Source organism: Agelaius tricolor, unplaced genomic scaffold, assembly GCF_023055355.1.
Source record: "Agelaius tricolor isolate 1412-34295 unplaced genomic scaffold, bAgeTri1.0.p SCAF_6, whole genome shotgun sequence".
Classification (NCBI taxonomy): Eukaryota; Metazoa; Chordata; class Aves; order Passeriformes; family Icteridae; genus Agelaius; species Agelaius tricolor.
In genome coordinates, this window is record NW_027269266.1 from 44,608,907 (window position 1) to 44,633,424 (window position 24,518).

Sequence of the window (24,518 nt, forward strand, 5' to 3'; positions counted from 1 at the left end):
TATATACTATGTATTATGCTTTTATTTACATCTCCATTCTGTTCTTAATTTCAAATGTCACAACCAGGAACTTCTAGTTTTCAGTTATTAATGCAACAACTGAATTTAGCTTTTATATCACATACTGTCCATACATTGTTACTAATGAAATTTGATTTCTCTGACCTCAATATTGGAACAAGTTTATTTTTTCAACTTTTGCTTGTACAAGTTGAAGTTGGGTTTTCATGACAGTCATTAGCCCCAAAGCCATATTTTATGTACCAGTTTAGTTTGAAAATTCTCGGTCCATGATTTGTTACCTTATTTTTAATATGATATATCATATTGCAGTTCACCTAATTTTATTTAATTTCCTTTTCTCTAATGCAGGGTTGGGAAGAAACTGTGGATGCTGCAGTCTCTTACTTATTAAGAACTTGTTTATCAAAGAGCTCCAAGGAGCAGGCCCTGACTCTCAGCAGCCAGTTGTCCATGCCCAAAGATACCAGCAGACTGAAGAAAAACATCACCCTCTTCTGTGATAGATTGGCCAAAGGCGGTCGCCTTTCACTGAGTATGGACTCGGCCACTCACTCAGCTGCTGCTATGCCAGGTAAAGACATGAAGTTCGTGAATGTTCAGAATCCAAAGTACTTATTTGCATATTAAAGCTAAAAATTTTGCACATTTTATTTTCTTGGCAGTTTGTTTTCCATTGGTTGTGGGAACCAAACCCTGTTGGTGTCACTGACAAGTAGAATGACTTAGGTAATACGATAATTTCAGGTTTGAAGTTTTCTCATTCTATTCAATGCTTACTGTTGCTCTTACAAAGTATGCAGAGTAATGCAGCAAATGAAACACAGATGGTCACTGTTATACTGAAAATTCTTATCACTTATTTCTTTGCACTTTTCAATTGGATGTGTGCATGTGTATCTGTATGTGTATGTTTCTAATGTGATGGAAAAGGAGGAGTGAAAAGTCCTGTTTTCTTGGTAAAGAAATTAATATATTTGTATTAGTGGCTTTATGGCATATCCATATGATAAATAATGAAGTAGTAATAACACTAAATTAAAAATCTGTAACTTTAGAAAGTACTAGTTAACTGGGTGGTATCTCATAGAAAGCATGAAATTGAAGATGGAACTAATTTGAGTATGTATTATTTCCTATATAGAATAAGAATGTGAGCAAGATTTCACAATAATTTAACGTGACTGTCAAGGAATTACTATTTTTAAAGGAAATTTTATTAATGTCCTTTTCTGTTTTCTGACTTTTTAGTTGTAGTGGGAGCAGAGTTATACTTTTTCTGTAGAGTCTGGAGTTTAGCATCTTTATATTGTTGCAAGACATTTTCTTCCTGCTGTTTTCCTCCAGTGAGATAGATAGACTTAGTAAACATTAGATGCTCCTGGTGACTTGGAAACAGGTATTTTTTTTTCCCTATCTTACTGCTCCAGATCTGGATTGGCTGCTTGTTCAGCTTCATAATCTCCAAAACCGTAATATCACTATGGTCTTTGACCTCGGTGCCTTCCTTCTCCTACAGCAGTCTTCACATATGTAAGGAAAAGTTTGTATTTTATATATGCATCATGCTTAAACCTAGGAGTTTGTTTTGTTGGCTATATGGATATTGTTATTGATAAAGATTGGAATTATGTTAGGGCAGTATCTTGATTATCAGTATTTTGCTTTCTTACATTATGAAGAATAATTAAATTCTTGTTTAATATAATATGAATGGTCTGTACGATGTTTCAACAACTCAAAAGTCCTTGTTATGTGCAGCCCTCCTTTGCATGTGCCACTATAAATGATCTGGTAAAACAGCTGCAGACTACGCAGTGGTAGAAATTCTATCAACATATATTAATTTACTTTAGTGTTATACTGTTGTCATATCTGGAACCAGACTCATAGTCATGTGAAGTAAGGAAGTGAGGCATAATAACTAAGTGTCATATTGGCTTTACACATTTCTGCTAGTATTTCTTTGCAAGACTAAAATATGTGCAAAGGGCATTTAATGTGTTGCACTTTGATTATATAACCATTGTTTTCTCTTCTAAGAATTTTGAAAAGGTGTGAGTAGCTGCAGTTCAACTTTTTCCACCTAAGCTAATAAGGTGAATTGATTTAATAAAGAAATTCACTTCTTCCTATTTAGTTGACTAATGAGTTCAAAGAACTATGCAATTGGATTATGAGTCTGTTAGGAAAGGAGAAAAATTTGTAACTATTATAAACAAATTAGAAGAAATATTGCTCTTGATATTCTTTGCATTTACTCATTAACTGTTGAGAGAATATAATTTTTGAAAGAGGTTGAAACTAAAAAATGTTATCTTAATTAATGAGAAGTTCATTAGAGAGAAATACTGCTGTCAAACACTCAGAATAGCATAGTATTTAAATAGCTATCCTCCAGCAGGATTTGCTGTGTGATTTGAAACTGTGTTTGTCTTTGAACAGACTGAGAAAACTTAGAACTTCTTTGTGAGAATAAAGGTTTTACTGACACTTTTTAAACATGTTTGTCTTGTCACCTGTTCAGGTTTTCTCTGGCCATCTCTACCTTGGCAAGTAATGTGGTCTGTTAGAAGCAGATCTGTAGGCAGAAGGAGTTGAGGCTGGCAATGTGATTTGTATCTTGTATTTGTTTCAGAACTAGCTCTGTGCTGGTACTGGTTCTTCATTAGCAGTTGGAGTGCTCTAGGTACATTCCTGGAATTCATTTGCCTGGTTAGACTTACTAAAAGAAATTAATTCCTGTGCTCAAGACCACTCTTCAATATGAAAACAGTGCTGTTAGTGGGGATAATCAAAAAAATTTGGCTTACTGTTGAGTCTAGCTAAAAGCACCTGTTGTCTCTACACGTGGAAGAAATTGAGAATGGTGTCTTATTATAAAGGGAAACCAGTACACAAAATATCTGTGCTGTTAAGAGCTCTTTGATAATGCCTAGAAAATAGAGAAACTCCTTTTCCCCAGCCCTTAAAGGAGAGAACTGGAATAGGTACAGGAGAACAAGGTAGAACCATATGTGGAGAGGGAGACAGAGAATTGTATTGGTATCTGAGGCTTTATGGTGCAGTACTGGATGGTAATGTAGGGGAAAGTTCTTCAGGATGTTTAAGCTCCAAGCCAAAGGTGGTCCCATAATTATTCAGTAGGGTCGTGAGCATTGGCTTGAGAATTTTGTTCAATACCACTTTTTCTTAAGCCCATTTTTTCTTAATGATGAAAATCCCTTTCTCCATAGTAATCAACTTAAAAAAATTTCTTTTAAAGTGCCTAGGACCATTCTAGTATTGCAGCACTGTAGCAGTAGGCTCAATTTCTAGAAGTTATATTTAATACGTTCAAGATGGTGTACCCTGAAATCTAGAGAAATTGCCTGAAGCCACATTAAAAAGCTGATGATTATCTTGAAGTGTGTAACTATTTGAAAGATGTCTTCCAAAGTGTTTGTCAATATTTGTAGTTAATCCAAGAGTATATGTTAGAGGTAGATCATGGTCTCTCCTCGGTCTGGTTTTGTTCACTATTTTCTTTAATAGTTTCATTGATGGAATATGAGCACAAATGTTAAAATTGTGGCTTTGCAACAAGCTTGTAGTAGTTTGAGGCATATTGAGAGAGCAATAATTCTGATCTTGATAAATTAGAGGAGGATCTAAAGTTAAGACAATTTTCAGTTGAAGCAAGCGCCGAGGACTCTAGCAAGGAACAATCTGACAAACTAAAATTTGAGAAATAATTCCATAAGCACTATTGCCATAGGATAGACTTGTGGGGTTATATTGGGCCATGAACTGAGAAAAAGGCAGCAATATGTTTCCCCTAAAGGTGAATTCCAACTTTGGGTTGTAGTCATATGACTTTTAATGAGGAGATATGATTATTTCTTTCTGTTCTTCATGAGTAGAATTCATGGGGAGCACAATTTAAGGAAAACCTTAAATTGAATAAGTTCAGTTTTGTTTCTTCTGAGGGAAAAATAAAGAGAAATTTCAGGAGGGACGTGATAGTTTCCCAGTATGTAAGATGTTCTTATACGGGTGATTAAAATTTAATCAGAATCATTGGCTAAATATGATTATAGCTGTAAACCACATCGGGCTATATCATGTACTGTGTTGCCTTTGGCAGTGCATAAACAGCTGGATGAGAGGAATGGTGAGGGGTTAAGGGCCTGGTGCCAACCCCAAGTGTGGGTGAATGCCAGGGAAGTGCTTGGAAAGGTGCTGTAGACCACCCACATTGTCATGTATTGAGTTTAATGGGTGTGAGAATTTATAGCATAAATCCTGATGACCTGCAGTGAGTTAATTCTGAAGCTTTTAATGGTTTCTTATAATATCTGTGTGTTGTGCAGGATTGCTTTTAAAACCTTGATGAGTATCAAGTGTGGGTGTTTGAAGACTTATTTAGATGTCAGTCTGATTGGAGGCCTGTTTACAGTATTGCTTTACCCATATTTTGGGAAGCTCAGTTAATCTTTGACTAGAATGCTATCCTGCTTTTCCTATAATAAATGAGATGTGCAAATACTGCCTGTATCAGTTCAAGGCTTTGTTCAAGCAAGGAGTTTTAAATTTAAATAAGGAATTGTTTTTCTTTAGAGCGTACTTTTTCTTCTGCCTTGTTTGTTTTTTTTTTTTTAACTCCAGTATTTTTTATCTCTTGGCTTTGTTAGGACATCATTGTACTGTGTTTTAGCATGATTTACTCACATAGTTAAGTATAACTGGAGCAGTAGAAAAAAATGTTATTTAACCAGAAAGTCAATTACTGGTCTCCATCACTGAAATTTGTGGAATACCAAAGACTGTAATCTGCCCAGATGACTAAATCCTTAGAAATGAAATTATAAGGAAAAGGATGAATATTTTGAAATAGGACTTATAAATAGTTTTGTGTAAGTGTAATATTTGAAAGTTATATAAAGTTAGAGCTAGAAGGTGAGATGACTGCTCATCTAGTTTTCACTTTGTGTTGCAATGGGGTTAAGGAATTCAGAACATCAATGACAGAGTTTATCTGAACTCATAAACACCTTGAACAATATCTCGATAGCTGTTAAAATAGTTTAGTGTCATTGTTGGAAGGTTTTCCTAATGTTTGATATGTACGATTTTTCCTGCAAATCAGAGTGTTTTATTGTGAATATTGAAAGTGGAGCTGGCAGTTAACGATGTTCTTTAATTGTTTGAAAATTTGGAATGCTTTTAGTCCATTCCTCTAGTAACTTTTCTTTTATGCTAATTGTGACAAAATGCTAGCGTTCTTTTTATGAATGATTTTGTCTTGCTCTTTGTTTACCAAAGTGGAATACTTTTCCTTTAGTCTGTGCAGGAAGTATATCATACTGCACTCTGCTCTATTTTAATTTCAAGACCCTTTTCTACAAATTTGTTTCCTAACCAGATGTTTCCCATTCTGTATTTATACAGAATCAGCATGGTGGTGTTTACTTGACTAGACACTTTTTTTTCCTAGGTTTTTAATTTATCAAGTTCATTATAATTTTATTTTGTATAATAATGGTTCTACCATTTAGATTATGAATGGGTAAATGCAAGCTTTAAAGCTTTACCACATTAAGTATATATATGCATCCAGAATCTATATTCATACTTTAGAAGACAAATTTTTCTAGGGTTTCTTTTCCTTGCATAAGATTATAAAAACCTGTTTTCAAAATCTTGTGGTGGTATTTATGAGTGAATACTGCCCCTTTGAAAGCTGTTTTCTTCACTGGAAAACTGGGATGAAACAGAATGTGTCATATTCCTTATGGAACTCTCTGTTTACATGCTATTAAACTTGGGGAGAATGTTAGTATTAATTGGAAAAACATGTGGATTTGAGATCCTGGGAGAGTAATATTAATCTATATATGAGAATTGGACATAAATATTACTGCAAGTTCTTAATAAACTGAGTTTATCTGAAGAAAGACTAGTAGTGGTTTGATCTGAAGAAATGGGATTTTTGTAGTTGCAAATTCCTCTCTTACACCCTTAATTATGAATTTTTTGTTGGTCATTAGTGGAAGAGAACATGCAGTCTAAGTCAAGTCCTCCAGCTTTAAGAGACTTAAATTAAGAATATCTTGAAAACTGTAGTGGCTTCCAATTGTACTCATGCAGGTTCCAGTCTGTGTTTGTAATGTTATCTTGGTAGCAATTACAACAACTTTTTTTTCCCCTGGAGGAGTTAGAATCATGTAGTTTGAATTTCAAGTAGCCTGAAGAAGGCACAGATACAGAAGTTGGCCCTGAGGCTCAGACAATGCTTTTGAGCCACCAGCAGATACTTAGAAAAACCATGTGAGGCTGACAGAACATGGTTTGAGATCTTTTCCTGTGGCTTACATATTGTGAGCTTGAGACTATGATGCACTGTCAGTTTTGTGTAGCCCCTCATTGGGTGCAAAGTGTATAAAAATATAGGTTGTTTCTCACTGATGTGACACAAGTCCAGTGCTGTTTATTTCTGCAGAAGACTGTAGTCCATAATGAAGTATGATTCTCACTTAAGATATTTTCCATATTTTTTCTGTAGGAATAAAATATTGAACTACATTTTTGTTTTTCCTTTAGTAACCCTTAAAATAATGTTTTTAGATTTTTTTTTCTTATTTTAGTTTTAATATATTGGGTATTCATAAAGATTTTTAGGACTGCTTAATAAATCTATGTAAGGAAGAGTATTCACAAAGATTGTTGAAAGTACTTGAAAGGATTTTGTTGACCTGAGCACTGGTCAGTGCTGACTGTTGGAACTGGTGGTCATTGACCAAATTAGATTCAGCATCTTACCCATCTTTATCATAGTGCCCCCCATCTGTTTCCACTCTTCCCTAACTGCTTCCATTCAAGTAGCATTTACAGCCGTGTCTAAAGGACATCGGTAAGTATCTTTGTATTCAGGAAATCTAAACCTTAGTCATAGTGCTTATTTCTCATTGAAAATCACTTTACTAAGGACTTTTTTCTTAAATGTACCTGGAGGCTTTTACTACCCAAAGCACATTATAACGTGTCAATTAATTCCTACAGATTTCTTGGCACAGGCCCTTAAATATGAAATTGACATTAAGTGACTTTAACAGTTGTAAGGCAAACTAACTCATCTTTCCTAACGTCCTTAAAATCATACAGGTTGATCAATTAAATAACTATGGATTTCCCTGGGAAGTGGGTTGTTTGCAGTCAGTGAAAAATTATTGTTTTAATGTATAATATAAAACTGAACTCCTCACTTAAATAGAAAGACAGTAAGATTTTTTTACATTTGCTGGCTAAATTTATTTAATATATGTATATAAAGTGTAGCTATGTATTACTGAAGAATTGTATTCATTATTCTTCATTTTCTTAAATGCTCAAAACTTCTATTTACCTGTTTTGAAAGTTAATGTATATTTGCAGGTTGAAAAGTTGTGTACTACTTATATTGAAACCAAAACAGATCTATCATCACTATAAGTATTTTTGAAATTCCCGTATTTTTCATACTGCCTCAAAGTAAACATACATTTAGTAAAATGTGAGCTGTCTTCTCCTTTTAGCTCTTCCTTCAAGTAAGGCTACCTGTATGGCTCTGATTCATTTTTTTTCCCCCTCTGGTTTTCCTCAATTGTTTTCTGTATTTCTCCTCTCTACATTTGGCTTCACTAGTTTCCTTCTCTATCCTGTGCCCTTTGATGTCCATGCAACTCCATGCAGAGTCCTTGCACTGTGATAGCTGGAGAAAGTACCCCCACTAACCACCCAAGGGAGTAAATAAGTCTGACAGGGAGAGGTGGCAACAAAAGGGTAGGAAGCTCTTTTCTGGTCAGCTGTCAATCTGGGGCCCTCAAAGCAGTAACTGCAGGGAAAATCCTGTGGTACCAGTCAGGATCTCTCAGGCAGAGAGATTTTTACAAGGTTTGACAAAGGCATAACAGAGACTAAATCCATAAACAGTACAATCATTGTGTGCTTCTGTGTCCAACTTGTGCAGCTCTGCACGGCTGAACTGTTGTGCCAATTTAAGCATAACTTTCTTCTCTCCATCTAATTGCAATGATAATCACATAAGAATGGTAAGAGCAAAGAAGTTGCTCTGACTCTTGCAGCCCTTGGCATTGTCATACGCTCCTGTTAAATTGTGTTGGGTGAGCTAACAATGAGATATGATATACTCTATAATGGAACATGATACAATGCTGCAGCTTTAATTCAACTTCTAGTTCTTTGTGTTGAAAAAATTTCTTCAGAAAATTATCAGCTGTTCACAATGGACAGTTCTACCTTGATATAAAAGCCTAGAAATAAGTGAATAGTAATATATCAAACATTTTAAACTAATTGTTTGGGTTCTATTTTTGAGACTAAAATATGTCCCTTGTCCCATAAAGCTGATTTAGTGAAAAGGAAGGGGAGTAGCAAGTCATTAGGGAGAATTTTGGGAGAGCTTACAGCAACAAGTTTTTGTGGCTCCTGAAGAAAAGCTTAAGAACAGTTTAGTGGAGCCAGAAACTTGATTGCTTGGCTCTCTGATGTGGATCTTTACTCTTTGTAATTTCTCTCTGTTGTAACTTCATTAGCTCTTTAAAACTTTTATTTCTATTGTTTTAGTAACTTTGGTCATTTATTTATGTGGAAAGGAAAATTGAACTATGCAGGAGATAAGTGATGTTCCTAAGGTCATACTGTAATACCCATGTATAAACAGAGTTCAAATATGCCTTGCAGTCTTGTCGTAGCTCCTATGTGCACTTTTTTTTGGGTGTTTTGCTATTAAAACACAGATTAAGAGATTGTGGTGAGCCTAACAATGCATTGCAGCCTGTTCTTGCATCATTTGGCTTGTTTCAGGTGAGCACACTGAAAGAAGGAACTCTGAATGTCAGACACGGGAAGAAAGTAGGGAACAATATTTGAGGTGGTCTTTAATTTTAATTCACTTGGTCAACTTTCATCACCCTGCAGGACTCAAATGATATTTCCCCAAGTGGTTAATTTTCAGGGATTATATAAATAATGGTAAAGCATTCAAATATTTTTTAAATTGAAATGAAAGCACTGATAGAAAATATAAGCTTTTTTTTTTTTTCCTCAGGGCAATCCAAGTCCCAGTGTTGTGAAAAGGGGAAAAATAAGATGGAAGAGTAACAAGACACATTTTTTTGTAGGGTTGTGAAAAGGTTTTTATTATGTTGTTTAGAACATCTCCCCTTCTCAATTGATATTACAGCTGGCAAAAACCACAGGGGAAAGGAGTACAAAGGTTAAGAAGGCTAAAGCAATAACATTTTTTAAAAAATGAATAATTTAAAGAGGAAAATGTCATGCATAATGAATAAAAAAGGAATCCCTCTTGAGATCTGGGATTCATTCATTTGTGGTTCTGTGAAATTTAGTTGGCAGTATTGCAATTCCAACTTGCCTCAACTAAGCAGAGTTCGGATCAACACATTAGTGCCTTGGTGTGCACACTTCTATTGCTGGCTCTTTGCGTTGAAATTAAATTTTAATATGTTCTACTTAGGTAGAAATGGTCACAAATGATTCATAATGTTGAGGTAAGCTTTTGGTGAAAATAATTGTCAGTTGAAAAATTTCCCCTAATGATCCTGCTTGTCACTGGACCTTATTTTCTATGTTGTTTGAAACCATTAGAGACCACAAGCAAAAATAAACTTCTAAAATCTGCTTTAATAAGGTAGTTGTTCAAAACTATGGAAAAAATATTGCTAATGGAGAAAAGTGTACAGTCTCTGACATTCCATTTCAGAAGATTCAATAATAGCAGGTAAAAAAAAATTTAAAGCTAAAATCTGGATAGTTATTTTTAGAGGCTACAAATATTGTCATTTAAAAAAAATAAAGCCAAATTTTAATAATGTAGCGTAATAATTTTATTTAAGGTATGATATTAATGAAGATTCAGTCTTGTATGTCTAGTTAGTCTTTGGATTTCCACTTACCAGGTCTTGGTTCCTTTAAGCTTTTGTTTCCTGTGATATTTGAAGAACAGCCTATGAGAGCAGCTTATATGATGAAGTGCGCTGGTATTTGTACATGAGCTGCAGGCATTTGAAGACCATAATTAGCTCTGCAGTTTGCATGACATTACTTTTCCTTTGCAATCCCTTTCTGGACAAGACCACCAAAAAATTACAGGGGTTGTCTACCTCAAGTAGAACCATGGCAAATTATCAATCCACAAGTAGTTATAAGCAGAGAGATGATACAGATGAACGAAGCAGGATATGTCAAGTGTAGTGACTTGTTCAGTTTCTTCTGATGGGCAGCAGCATCCTTCAGTCAGCAGAGTTGCAACTGCTTACACATCAGGATATGTTGTGACTATTATTTCAGGTAGCACAATCCATTTATTTTTCATTTGCTATTCTTGCTTTTTTGACACATTTAGGTTGAGTAAACCTGATTCTCTTACGCTGTCATAAATTAGGTGCACCTTTGCTGAAATTGTTGGTGTTACATCATTATAAACTGCCCTAAGCAAGTGTGACCAGAATGAGATAGTTGTTTGCATAATTATTTTTTTATGTATGTTATCACTGAATTTGTCTTACAGCTCTTGAAGGTCTGTTTAATCTTCAGTTTAAAAAAATTAAGTGAATGTTTGGTCTTCAGTTAAAAAAAAAATAAAAACCCACTTGAACAAGAAAGATATTAATGCTATTTTTTTCTTAATATTTAAGTCACTTTAAAAGGAAGGGGTTTGTATATGTGAGATTGATTTCATCATTTCTATTGTGTTGGAATGTAGTGTACATGTAGTATAAGTAACATGTACGAGTCTACGGAACTCTGTGGTGAATTAACAGTGTAAAACTATATGTACATCACTAACACCATTTACAGTGTATTTGCTCTTCCACATTACCATAAAGGAGTCCAATAAATCTAAACCTAGTGAAAATTTCATATTTTATACATGCAGAACTGATTTTTCAATTACTTCAGACTTTTTCAGAGCCTAATCCAAATCCTGATGAAATCTGTGGGAGTTTTTCCACAGACTTCAGTAAGCTTTGGCTCAGGCCCCCACTTTTCAATTTTTCAAACAGATTTGCCAAAAATCTGCAGAAAGCCAGGCACTTGGAAAGTTTTTACTTGCAAAGTACAGCTGGTTTTGAGTTGCATATAGGAAAGTTCCCAGTGCTTTTCTGAAACAAAAAAAAAAATAGTTTTAAAGGTCTTTTAACTTTAGGTAAAAGGGTGACTTTAACATTTGAAGCTGAAATTTCCTTGGGTCTTAGTCTAAGCATGACAAACTCTGTGCTAGCAGATTGTTTTTAAAGTGCGTAACTGTATGTTCACAAAGTTTTAAACTGCAGTTTGAATTCAGCAAAAATTTTCTTGGGTTGTGAGTTTCAGAGAGTCAGAGATGTCTGTGCTAATAAATGATTCCTCTTTTTGTTTTGGTGTTTGGTTTTTCTTTTTTTTTTGCCTTTTTTTTTTTTCTTTTCTGCAGTGGAAAGCTGCACTGCAATTAAAGAATTATTCCCTGAGGTTAACTGCACTAATTTGAGAGAGAGCTCTTGAACTTCAGGGAACATGTTACCCAGCCAGCTCCATCTGGTTATGTAGGATGGTTTTCAGTGCCTCTGGGTGGTTGGATCCTAGACTTGGAGGTAGATGTGATTGGACATGCTGGGTTTTAGAGAGCATGAGACACAGCCAGTGCCTCGGCCAGCATTGCTCATACCCTTGCATATCAGCCAAAGGATGAAAATAGTGCCATTTTAAGGCAGCATCTTGGGTTGTGAATGACAGTCAATGTTCCTCAGTAGCTATGTTGTGAATTGCACCCCCATGGTCTTGATGGATTTTTCTTATGGTGAAAAAGGGCAGCATCTTCCTGAATCTAAATGCCTGACATTATTACAGAGCTGTGTATCATCAGTATTAAACTTGCAGATTTTTTTTTATTTTTCTGGATTTTTAAAGAATGAGAGCATGTTTAGGACTGTTCTGCTTTTTGTGAGCAGTCAGCTGTTATGTCTATTCATGAGCCTGGTATCAGTAGTTCAGCTAATGTTCACATGGTAAGTGAAGGCCCATAAATTCATGTTTCCCTTGCCCCTGTGTTCATTCAGACTTGCCCATCCCTAAGAATTTGATCTGGTATCTGAGCTGGAAAATGTCTTCATGAAGCGGTGCTTCATGACTCTGGCAGATTTAAAAATTTTTAAAGAGTAATGCTTTTTTTTCCTAATTATGTCCTGGCTGAAACACAAAGACTGATGATAACAAGGATGCAAAAGGAAGGAGTTCATAAACTTGAATCCTTAAGGTTTTGTTTACATTCAGTTACACTTTGAGGCAAAGACTTAGCTCACCCTCTACTAATTAGAATATTGCTACTGAACTAATTGAAAAGTAACGTGTACTTAGCTACATAATGCTGAAGTTTTCTTTTTAGGATTGTGAAAGCCTTCAGCAAACAGATAAAAACTGCAGGCTTGATGAGTTTCATGCAATTATCATGGTAGGCTGCATATCTGGTGGGTATTTGCTGCATGTTCTAAGTGCAAATACCACAGCAGGGTGCTTTGCCAGGAGTGCTCTGTCTTTTGATGAAAGATGTACTTTATTAATTCTGACCCTAACCAAAGCTTGACTTATTCCACTTTAAGAAACTAGTTAACTGTAAATTAGAGATATCACCAAAAAGAGTATTACTTCAAAGTTGGGAAATGATTAGGGGGATGTTCCACTGTTTTAATTGAGTTTCAATTTTAATGACTTACTGTCTTCTATGTAACAATAAACAGCTGTGCCACACTCTGTGTTTCAAAGAGCATTTACTCAGCCTTTAAATTTACCATTAGAGATCAAAGAGAAGGTCTGATGTATATGGATGATGAAGGATGCCTCAATTCAAATGGATGGGTGAGCAGAAATAGTGCAGCTAGAGGTAATAAATATTATGAACAACCTTTTTAATGTAAGTTATGTGGTGCTGAACTATATTAAATTTTATGGCTGCATTGAGAAATCTTTTGTAATTATCTTAAAACTCTATCAGTATTGATAGGCATGTGTTTCTTCTAGCACTTTTTTCAAATAAACTTTTCAGTCAAAACTGAGGGGTTTTAAAGTGAAAATAATTGCTGGTGACATTCTTGAAACCAGCTTATAAATAAATGGATGCTTGAATTACATATAGGGATTTGTAGAGGACATTTCAGGGTAAAATCTTGTTGAATGATCAGACTTTCCAATCTTAATCTATTTAAATAGATATGAATTACTTGGTTTTATTTTCTCTAAAATGGAGCAGGTTTCTTGTAACCAGAGTAGTCATTAGTGGTATTAGGTTGCTGTTCAGAGATGCTTAAATGAAGTTATGAACTGACGTTCTCATTTGAGTCAGGTTGTTAATAAAGCATGGAACAATGCGACAGGAGTTAGGCAGGAGATTTCAGTTAGCGCAGTAAATTATGTTAGATATCCTGGGTATGGTTACATTTTACCAGGAAGTTGTTGAGTTGAGATGGGGGAGATCCTATGGAGTAATGTAAAATAGACTCCAGCCGGATATGATGAAGTAAAGATGTTAAGATCTAGAAAGGGTCATATCATGTCTTACAGACAGGATTTTCTTATGCTCCTGTGATTAAAAGTCCTTCTGAAAGTAAGACAAGTTCTTATGATGCCTTTGGCAGTAAGCATCTGCCATGTTTCCCTATAAAGGAACTGTATTGGCAGAATTAATACTTTGCAATTATATCCTAGTCTGAGGAGAAAAAATGAAGCAGTTGTGCTTGGATAGTTCATTTAATTAGTTATCAAGGGAAAAATGCTTGTGGCACAATTTTACAACAGATTTCTCAAATATTTTTAAATAAAAAATACTGGTGTCCCTCTCAAAAAGAGCCTTGGTTTTGGTCATTTTTGCAGCACATTAAAACCGGTTTTCTTCTAGCTCAGTGTGAAATTGATTCTCATGTGGATAAGTTGATTCTCTCTGGCCATTGGATTGTATCTGCATGACATCATTTTGGTTAGTGTAGTTACAGTGTATATTGTAAACCCTGTGAAGAAATAGAAGAAGTGTTCAGTTATACTACTCATAGTTAATCTACTGTGAATTTGGGTCCATGGTATGTAAAAGATATTCCTTCCAGTGTGTACTTTGTGATTCACTGTAAAATAGGAAGCATTTTTTGTAACACATTGCCAAACCAAGAAAGCACTTCATTTGCTGGGTCAAATAGTTCTTATTTAATGCAGGTATACCACTTTAGCAGGCTTGACCATCAGTGTTTGGGAGTAGGTGTTAAGGGAGTGATAATCATTTGTTTGCAGACCTGTGGTAAGGTTATGCTAAGGAGAGCTTTATTATGTCTGACACATTGGCTGATACAAAGGAAAGACCTTTGTTGTGGGTGCTGTTAATCATGTTACATTTTTGTCAGTTGAAGAATTTACCTTAGTAGAATGCAAAAGGAATAGTTATAGTGGTATATACCATTAAAACTCACCATGGTAGGCTGCTTTAAGAAATTCTTGGCAGGTGCAGCAGTCTGGTCCTTCTGAACAGTGAAATAATTGCTCTGATCAACAAGATAAGGATGAAATACTGGCCCCATTGAAGCCACCGGGAGTTTTGCCATTGACTTAATTTAGTCAGGATTTCTCCTGTTTATTTGACAGTTCTCTGTTACTGTTCTAACATTTGTGTTGTGTTCGGTAATCTGACTTAGCAGAATGCGTGAGAGTGAACCCTGAAGTGGACTTTTTAAAAGTACCTTCATAGTCTGAATTCACATCAGGTGGGTCTTCTTTCAGTGTTTGGACAAAGGGAAGGTACAGAAGGTTTTTTTGGTTTTTTTTTTTTTTTAGCTTTTTGCAAATTTGATGTTAGTAGAAAGGAAAACACAACTACAGAATTCTCTGTTGGGAGGAAAAAACTAGAGGACTGCAGAAGCCTCATTTTTCCTTGTAGCTCTGATGGCACTGCTATACTCTTGTCTCTGTGACAAGTACAGAGACAAAAGTATAAAGAAAATATGAAAAAGCATTGATTTATTTATCTTAATTCCTACTGAGCACCAAATAGGAAACACTCAGCATGCTGTATTAATAGCTGTCCCAAACCCTTTGCAATGACTGACTTCAACAAATCCCACAAATTTGTTAAAATCTTTAAAGGAGAAGAAGGTAAGGATCAATTGGGGAAGAGAAGGAAATAGAAAGAACTTGAAAGTACTTATTACTTTCAGTTATATGTTACATTTGTTGCAAATCAAATGCAAAGAATCTAATGATACTTTATCTCTTATGCTATGGGCTATAACAGAGAGGGCTTTTTGGGCAATTGGTACTTAACAAATTCAGGCATTTAACTGGTACACAAAACCCCCACAAGTGTTAGAGAGTTCACAGGATAAAATGGACAGTTTGCTTTAAGTAGCATTTCGTGTTAGAGAAAGTGCAGATGCTGCTGCAAGATGTATTATATTTCCATAATCAGTGATAGATAACAAGAATTATTTAACAATCCATATCCTATGTGTGCACTTAAGCCATAGCAGATCAATAAAGAAGCATTAAGCCTGGTGCCAGCTGAAGATATTATACCTGCAGGCTGTTTGGCTATATAACGGAAACTGGAGCTGGATTTCAGTAACTCTATTTAGGTAAATCATTATCTAGACAATGTCTTTTCCAATTTCTTTTTCTTCTGGGTCACTTGGAAAGGGAAAATCTATATTTAGCCTGTGGAGTTTCTTTTTTAGCATTTCTAACATATTTTTTCTATACATGAACAAAGTATAGCTAGTGTTTTAATGTGAATGATGTCGTGCTTAATAACAAGAATATAATCTTTTATTTGAAGTTAATACTGAGTTCATCTGTTAAAGTTAATTAAGATAACCTTTCTCAAGGCTTTGAAAATGTCTAATTTATTGTCATATACTCAATGTTGAGGGATGTGTTGCATTCTAGATACTTGTCTGATTTCATAAATTTTGAACGAGGAAGAAAGTTCATTGGCCTGTAGGGAACTGTTTGTTGGATTTGAAATCATGTTCAAAACTTGAAGTTGCAGAAAAGAACAGCGTCAAGAAGTACTTTAACCATGTCAGAGGGAACACTGACTCTTCAATGTGCAGTCTTACACTCTACCTTACCACACTAGTCTTCAATGTGCAGCCTACCATTGCTCTGCTTCACTTGGTGTTGTAGTCATGATCAAATTAAAGCAAAGGGGTAGAGAACACTTTTTTACCAATGAAATGTAACCTTGGCCTTTATTTATTCTGTGTTTGAGGTCATTAAGCTTATTTTATGGGGAGGAGCTGAGACAACCTAGCATGGTTCAGTAATCTTGAGAAAAAATGAAGAGAATCATAATGCCACAGGAAGTTTGGCTGTACAACAAATTCTTCATATGAATGCAGACTTTCAATGGAAGGAAATTAGGAAGCATGATGTTTACTTAGTGGGTTTTTTTTTTGTTTGCGGCGGTTTGTGGGGTTTTTGATGGGTTTTGTTTATTTATAGAAATTGTCCCCCATCAAGTTACTGCTTTTCATGCAGGTGTTCTGATCTTACCAAGGTCTGCAGGAATTTTGCTGTTGTTGGAGTCAAAGTTGATATCAAGTCCAAAAGACCCCCAATTCTTTTTTCATATTGAATACTACTTCTGTCCAATGGCATGAAGAGGACAATGTATGATAATAGTGTTTGTAGTAAATTTGATTCTAAAATATTTAGAATGACTTCAGATATCCCACAATTGTGGGCACTAAGAGATTGCTTATGCTGTTAATGAACTGTGAAAAGAAGTTGGTATCGCATATCACAGGTATGAAGTCAACAAGCTACAGTGATGGTCTTTGGATGCCATGTTTTTAGATGGTCTTTGGTTTGCCACTCAGATACAGGTATTTGGCCTAGTTAGTTTCTTTCAAGTAATGTACAAGTAGAGAAAGTATAGCTAGTAAGTCAGTGCCATTTAAAGATAATCAGAGAGTTTAAAGAAAGAAAAAATGGACTATAAAAAGCACCAGTAAAGGAAAAGTTACATTGCTGAAGTATAGGAGAAGCAGCAGGCATGGTGTTAGTTTAATCAGTAGCTTCATAAAGTCCACCAAATAATTTAAAGCATATCAACATTTGCAAAATCCTAGCTTTGAGAATGGCTTTAAACAATAAAAACCAATTTCAAATAATATTTGACTTTCTAGACCAAGTAGTGATGATAGCCTAGGAAAAAGGGATAAACTAGTATGTTCTTTTGGTCTAGTTCTGTAAGAGTGTGTATTCAGTAGTGCTTGGTTGTGTTTTGGTAGCAGGGAGCTGCAGGGGTGGCTTCTCTGAGAGGCTGCCTGAAGCTTTCCCCATATCCAACATAGCCAATGCCAGCCAGCTCCAGGGCAGACCTATCACTGGCCCAGACCCAGCTCATCAGGGGTGGTGCAGCACATCTGGGATTGTGTATTTAAGAAGGGAGGAAAAACTTCTGTTAAACTGCAGCTGGAGAGAGGAGTCAGAATGTGTGAGAAAAACAGCTCTGCAGATGCCAAGGTCAGCAGAGAAAGGAGGTGGTGTGGGTACTCCAGGTACAGGAGCAGAGATTGCCCTGCAGCCCATGGTGAACACCGTGGTGAGGCAGGCTGTCCCCCTGCAGCATGAGAGTACATGGTGTAGCAGATTATCCACCTGCAGCTCATGGAGGTGCATGTGCCCAAAGGAGGTTGGGACCCCATGGACAGCCTGGCCTGGAGCAGACTCCTGGCAGGACTTCTAAACTTGTTTCCTCTCTTTTTTTCTTGATTGGTGTGATTGGGCAAAGCAAGCCATAAGATCTCTCCAGTTTTGTGTTAATTGTCCAATACATTTAAATGTACTTGGAATAGTATATTTCATAATTTAGTCTTTATCTTGCTTTGTATACTTTCCTCAAAGATGAGCCTGACATTCCTAAATTAATTTTTTATTTAAAATAAGCATTTCAAAATGTATGTTTAAGTTGAAATAGACTTCTCTAGTATGTACTGATGTTGTACAAACAAAGGAAAATGTGATTTGGAGGGGAAGGGAAGTAGGGGCTCCTCTTTTCCTACAATTTTCACTTTGTACTTAAGCAGATTTCAGGGTATCCAGTCACATTCAGAAATATAGTGTGTTTTAAAAATGAGTAGGCCCTTATCCTGGTCAAGCTACAAGATGATCCTTAAAACCTAGAGAATTAAATAAGCATAAGGCATAAAAGTAGCAGACTGAGAGCATCACTTGCTCAGTCACTTACTTTATTTATTACCTTAGACAGTAGCAGCAATGTCAGCTTTTAAATAAAATGAAACAGAACAGTTAATCCTGTGCTTTCTCCTATAAAAAGCCACTTTGTTTCAGACATAGCGTTTTTATTATAAAAGCAGACCTGGCTTTTACAAAAAAAAAAAAGCAGCTGAATTTGAACAGAGTTCTCCCTAACTATTCATTATCTTCTAGTAAATATAGTTCATTTTATGACATTAGTAAAACTGAATCTCTTCCCCCTCTCTGAAAAGTTCAGTGCCAGGATTCTCCCCATTCATTAGAGATTTTTGGAAGCATGGTTTTTCAGATCTTCAGATACCTTGTGTTTGGTCAAAAGATACTTAGCAGTTTTGTAAAGTTGATTTAATTTAAAGTTTATCATGTGAAGCACATGAATCTCCTGGCTACTTCTTAAAATGTTTGCAGGAGGAGATATGACATGAAATGTTTATGCAAAGTTGTTTATCCCTCAGTTGTATCACTTTCATAACATTTGAATGGTAGTGACTTTAGTAAAATTGCATGATTTGCACAAGTACAGGTGTGATACTAGTGAAGGAATAAAATTCTACAGTTTGCGGAGTAAAATTTTCTGAATAGGAACTTCTGTAAACAAAGGAAAAAGTTCTGTCTATAGGATAAGATGCAATTTTAAACTATTATGAACAGTTTTGTGCTCATTTCCTCCAAATAAAGTAAATTAATTAAATGATATTATAATCCTTAGTGGAGCCAAAGTTGCCTTTTCTTGATTCCTCTTAAAGTTAATCCCAGAGGATTTAATGCTGTAGAAAGTTGAGCTAACCCCAGATAATACTTGGATTTTTTTGCTAAGTGGAGTATATAGTGAATGAAGTATTAAATGCTAGTGAAAATAAAGTAAATATAAGTAGTGTATGTTTCCTTTTGCAGTGTTGGAGCAAAGATAGGTTGGTAAAATTGGATTGATTCTTAACTCCCAGTGCAATGACTAAAAGTAATAGCTGACAATTATGTTAAAACAACATTTTTAATTACTAAACAAATGCAACGTTATGTACATGTTCTACATACTATGGAAAAACCTAATATTTAGGTACAACTGATAAAGTAGAAATTTCCAATAATTAAAACAATGCTCTCTTTGATATAATTTACAGAGAAGCAAGAATTTTCAGCAAAAGTTGCTTTTCAATTGTGGAAGGGACCTTCAGTATTATTAAAAAAGAGAATTCTCTTTTTTCCTTACTAAACTTTTAGTGCCCAAAGTATCTATATACAGTTTGTCTTATAAATCCACCAGAAAGATCTTGGTTTATGTCAATAACTTTAAAAGAGGATGCTTTTATCCATGTTTATTTCATCACTAGATAGATAAATGGATAGAGAATAATAATTTATATTCTAGGAATTGGATAACTATTCATAATTAGATAAGAGATAATTGGATAATTTCAGAATGCTAATAGATAAATCTGTATCTGTTTTGACCTCTATCCCCTATATTTTCTATTTGGAGGGGTTGGAAAGGAAGGAAGAAAAGAACCCCCTTGTTCAGAAACTCCATCTCTGTGTTAGAATAAGGTAATTTAGTCTTATTCATAAATAGAATAATTCACCTCCATGGTTTCTATTCAGGGATGAAAAAATAAAAATGAATTTGTAAACAATTCCTTCCAAAGTGGCCAATTCTGTGTACTACTCTTTCAGTAGTCCATCACAATAGTGCTATGAAGTATTATTACATTACCAATTTAATTTACTTTTTCTGAGCAACATCCATTCTTCAGTACCTACATTTTAATCCCAGTTGCTAGTCCACTGTCTTCTGTTATCCTTAGCATATCTGATATTACATCTTATTTCAGCATGTTTTGTTCCTGTATTCTCTAGCTCAGAATCATGCATTAGCATGCATGTGCTTTTTATTTGATTTCACTCAGTTTCTCATCTGGATTAGGCATAGATCCCACATCAACTGTTTCTGTCTTACTACTGTTCTCTCAAGGCTGCCTCAAACATCCAAAATCCCCAGCATAACAAGACCCCATGCAGCAAATTGCATTGTCTTATATTTCTTGTTCACAGTTAAGATAAAAATCACATTTTCACTGGCCTACATTTTTAGCTTCCTCCTGTTGTTAAGTGTTTTGTATAGGCCAATACACTGTACACTCCCTGTTGATTAAATAGTTATTTGTTCCCCTTAATCACTCAAAGACTGCTCACTTGGACTTTGCACTATGGTTGTGTGATGGAACACTTCTGTAACTTGTGGGTTACAATACTGTAAACCAGGCCACAGACATTTACAGTCTCTTCAACTTCTGAGTGCAGGGAATGAGGACTTGCTCTTCCTTCACCAGTAAGTCCAAAATCTGTGTGTGTAGGCACATACATACAAGTAGATGGTGTATATGTGTCTTCATTACTGAGTCTTCAACTGGAAGAAAATTTCACCTACGTGCTCCAGGAAATACAAGTGTTTTAAATGGGAATAGGAGCAAAATATTTCTCTGAATTTTCAGAATGATGGATGCCAGGAGGGTTTGTTATCAAGGCTATAAAAGTCAGTTTTAGTCTGTTTACTTTCACTGTATGCTGAAGAAAGGTTAGAGACTACATAAAGACAATGTTGTGAAAGTTTTTTTGTCAAGCATGCTCCAGAGATCCCAGCTGCTCCAAACACTGTCTTTGAGGTGCTCTCTCTTGTATTGGCAGATAGAAACCAGAAATGGCATTGGAAATTCTTTTAACTGTGCTTTTAGCAAAAATAATAAGGAAAGTGTTTATCAAAGGGAGCATTACCTACTTAAGTTTTTGATGTAAGTTAATATAAAAGTCTCAAGGTCTAGCAGCCTCTTTACAACTGTGTATTACCAAAGCAATGCAATGCAGGCTCTACAGATTAAAAAAAGCCTTACTAAAAATATTTTGTATAAACTTCTTTATGTATTTCATATGTAATATATCCAAATACATAAATATGTATATTTGTGTCCAAAATTAGTTTATCTGTATAAACCAAAACAAAAGCCATGATGCTCCCCAGAAGGGTAGCATGAAATTAGTTTGTTACTGAATGGAGAATATTGTCCTGAGAATAGATTGATGACAGTATATTCTGTAACTTCTGCTACTGCTTTATTTAAGCATTCTGAAAGAGAGCCATGTTTAGTTATTGCCTTGGCTTGAAAAGACAGGTGTCTGCTAGGGAAAGCAGGAGCCTCCCTTGAAATGGAAAATGCAACCCCCCTCCCTCTGAATTATTACAAATTTGAAATTAAGGGGCTCTCAGGTAAAGATATGGGAATAGGAATAACAGTTCTTTACTTGGAAAATTAAAATACAAGTGTAATAGTACCAGAAAAAAACCTGACAACCACTGACAGGGTCAGAATACAACCTGATGCCCTGTTGGTCAGGGTGTGGGTAGCAGTCCTGTTAAATGGTGGCTGCAGTCCCCCTGGAGTGACAGATGTGCTTCTGTTGAAGCAGAGATCCTGTAGAAGGGTGTAATTTTCCTCTGAAGGTTCAGTGGTGATGTAGATGGGCCTGGTCTTCCTCTGGGAATCCAGTGGAGAAAACAGCTGCTCCTCTGAGAATCCAGTGGGGAAAGGCTGCTATGGTGTTCCAAATCTCAGATTCTAGCTGGGTAGGAATGCTTGGCTCCTCCCTCTGGATGGAGCATCTCACAATGGGATGGTGCAATTTTATCAGTCATGCAGTGACACTCCATGGCCCACCCATTAACAGAAGATATCTCCCTGAAGGGAGGATTGGTTGTGGAAGAGATAAAGAAAATTGTCCATTTAAGAAGATAACTGTCCCACCTCTAACAGATGGCAATAGAATACACCCCCCTAGTCACATCTTGTAACCTAAGACAGTTATGATAAACAAAAGCTATACTTAGTGATACACTGAATATAGGGAAGAGGATGTGAGACCCAGGCAACAAAAACCACCAGGTGTTTTGTAAGGCAGTGTGCTCTGAAAAAATAGTGATTTTTTTTTATTGTTGTGTTATTTGTCAAGAGTTGATAATCCCCTTGAAAAATCCCTTTGTAAGCTGATTTTTCTTTTCTGTTATGTAAAAGCAAATGGAAACCCTACAAGCACTACAAAATTCAGTAAGTTGCCTCTCCCAAGACATATCAGAACACAGACCATGTTTTTCAGCCAGCCTGTGTTCATCAGGTGAATAGGTGGGTGGATGGAACAATGTACTTTTGTAGCCAAAGCACAACTGTCATCGTTTGTCCTTTGTTCTCAGTGTGTAACAAGTGCCTTTGGTAGATATTGGGTGGCATTTATTCAGTTCACTGTTCCTGCTTTCTCAGTCCTGAGTTAGTAAGGGTACTACTGAATGTTGATCTTGTGTTCTTGGCCAAATGTCCAATAATGTGTCTTTAATGAAAACAGCTGTTGGATCTGCTCTTAGCAATGTGTTTCCCAATGCCATTCCTATGACTTGCATACCACATGCACTGAACCTCATCCTGGAAGAATGGCCAAGACTATTTGACAGTTTAAACACCACAGTTGCTCCCATAAAGAGCTTCTGCTGCCAAACTACCCTGAACTTTGTAAGTCAAGGTTTTATGAACTCAGGCATGTTCAAAATATTTGAATGGGCTACAAGCTCAAACAGAAGCCACACAATTGGTGTGAATTATTTTTGCATAGCTCTCTGTGAAACTCGTGACAACTCATTATAGGAAAAACAACTATGGAATTTAAGAACTGGAGGTTTTGTTAAGAAGCATTTCAGTAAAACATGAGTAAATCAGAACAACAGTTTAGTATGTCTTTGTGTGCTTCTATTGAAAATAGATTTTGGTGATTTTCTATAACTGTGGACTACATATTCTTAGTATAACTTTTTTCCCCTAATTTGTTCTACTGGAATGTAGTACAGAAATATTTTCCCATCATTTTGTTGAATTTGGTTGTGTCAAAGCACACAGAAAACAATGGAGTTGTTTGACTGCAGGATTGTAGCCACTGTTAGACTTAAGTGATAAGTTCTGAAATCTATAACTGATTATTTAGTGACTCTACATTCTGCAAGTGAATATCCAAACTAAACCTGGACTGTTTGCTATTAGACATGTACCACTGTTTTTTACCAGGCACCTATTTAGGAAGAACAAACAAACAAACACACCTTTTTCCCTGCCTTCCCTTCCCCTTCCTCCCTGCCCTCCCTTCTGTCTTAGTCCCTCAACCCCCTCTTTCTCTCCCCCTTATTTTTTCCCCTTCTTCATAATTCTTCTCCCTCTTTCTCTTCAAACTCTGAAATGGAAATGTGTTTGCATTCCTGGAATGTGTCTATTCAAATGATGGCCTCTAAGCCGGGGCTGGTATGTGAATAAATGTTCCATGGATCTCATAATACACTCAAATATGTATTGTTTTCTTCTATAGAATGTGTTGCTTTGTCTTCCAATTAAAAAACAGCAATAGCATTACTTATCTTCACCACCTACATGCAGTGTTTATTTCAACAGACAGGCTACTTTCTGATGGGAAGATCCTAATAAAATTTAGAGGACTTGAATAAATGCAACTAGCAGAATCAGTGCAATTAATTCATAAACTCTTTAAGAGAGAATAACCTCTAAAGCATTACACTGCATTTTTGGTGTACACTTTCCTAAGATTGTCAACAGAACAGAAAACTCAAGTGAACATGGTTTTGGGTATAGCTTTTTGAAATCTCTATGAAATAATTTTACTGTTTAGATTGTCTCCATTTTATAATGGTATACATATGGATGCAAAACCTGCTATTTACAGAGCTTACTGCTCACATTTTGACTATCTTGCTGCCAAAGACTGCTCAGGAAGCTGTTTTTTCTTGTTTCTGTGGACTCTTGTAAGAATTAATTTCAGAGGAAAATGGAAACTTATGCTTAATTTAGGCTGTGATTGAGTAGAAGAGAAAAAAGAAACTCAAATAATCTTTACCTCAAAGTGCCTTTTCATTTTTATGCTGATGTATACCACTTTTGTTTTCCTGTTTTTCAACTTTTAAAGCCATATTAAAATGCATAAACACATGGTGATAGGAATCTGTAGGAGAACTGTCATGACTTAATTTTTGTTCAATATGTGTTATATGTTTATATTTCCTTTGGGTGTAGGTATCTTTTTCCAGCTTAAGAACCAAAAGTGTTACAAAAACAGATGTAGTGAAAATAAGCAAGAGAAGTCTCATTTCCTTTGGTGAACAAAGT

At 35.7% G+C, this 24,518-nt stretch overlaps 1 protein-coding gene across 1 annotated transcript in view; it reads left to right on the forward strand.

The window, feature by feature from the left end:
- The window catches only part of BBS9 (Bardet-Biedl syndrome 9), a 282,925-nt gene that overhangs the window by 141,167 nt on the left and 117,240 nt on the right, over positions 1-24,518 (forward strand). Inside the window, exon 21 of the mRNA XM_071429624.1 lies at positions 373-595. Coding sequence (XP_071285725.1) covers positions 373-595 — 223 coding nt within the window. The remainder of the gene's footprint in view (positions 1-372; positions 596-24,518) is intronic.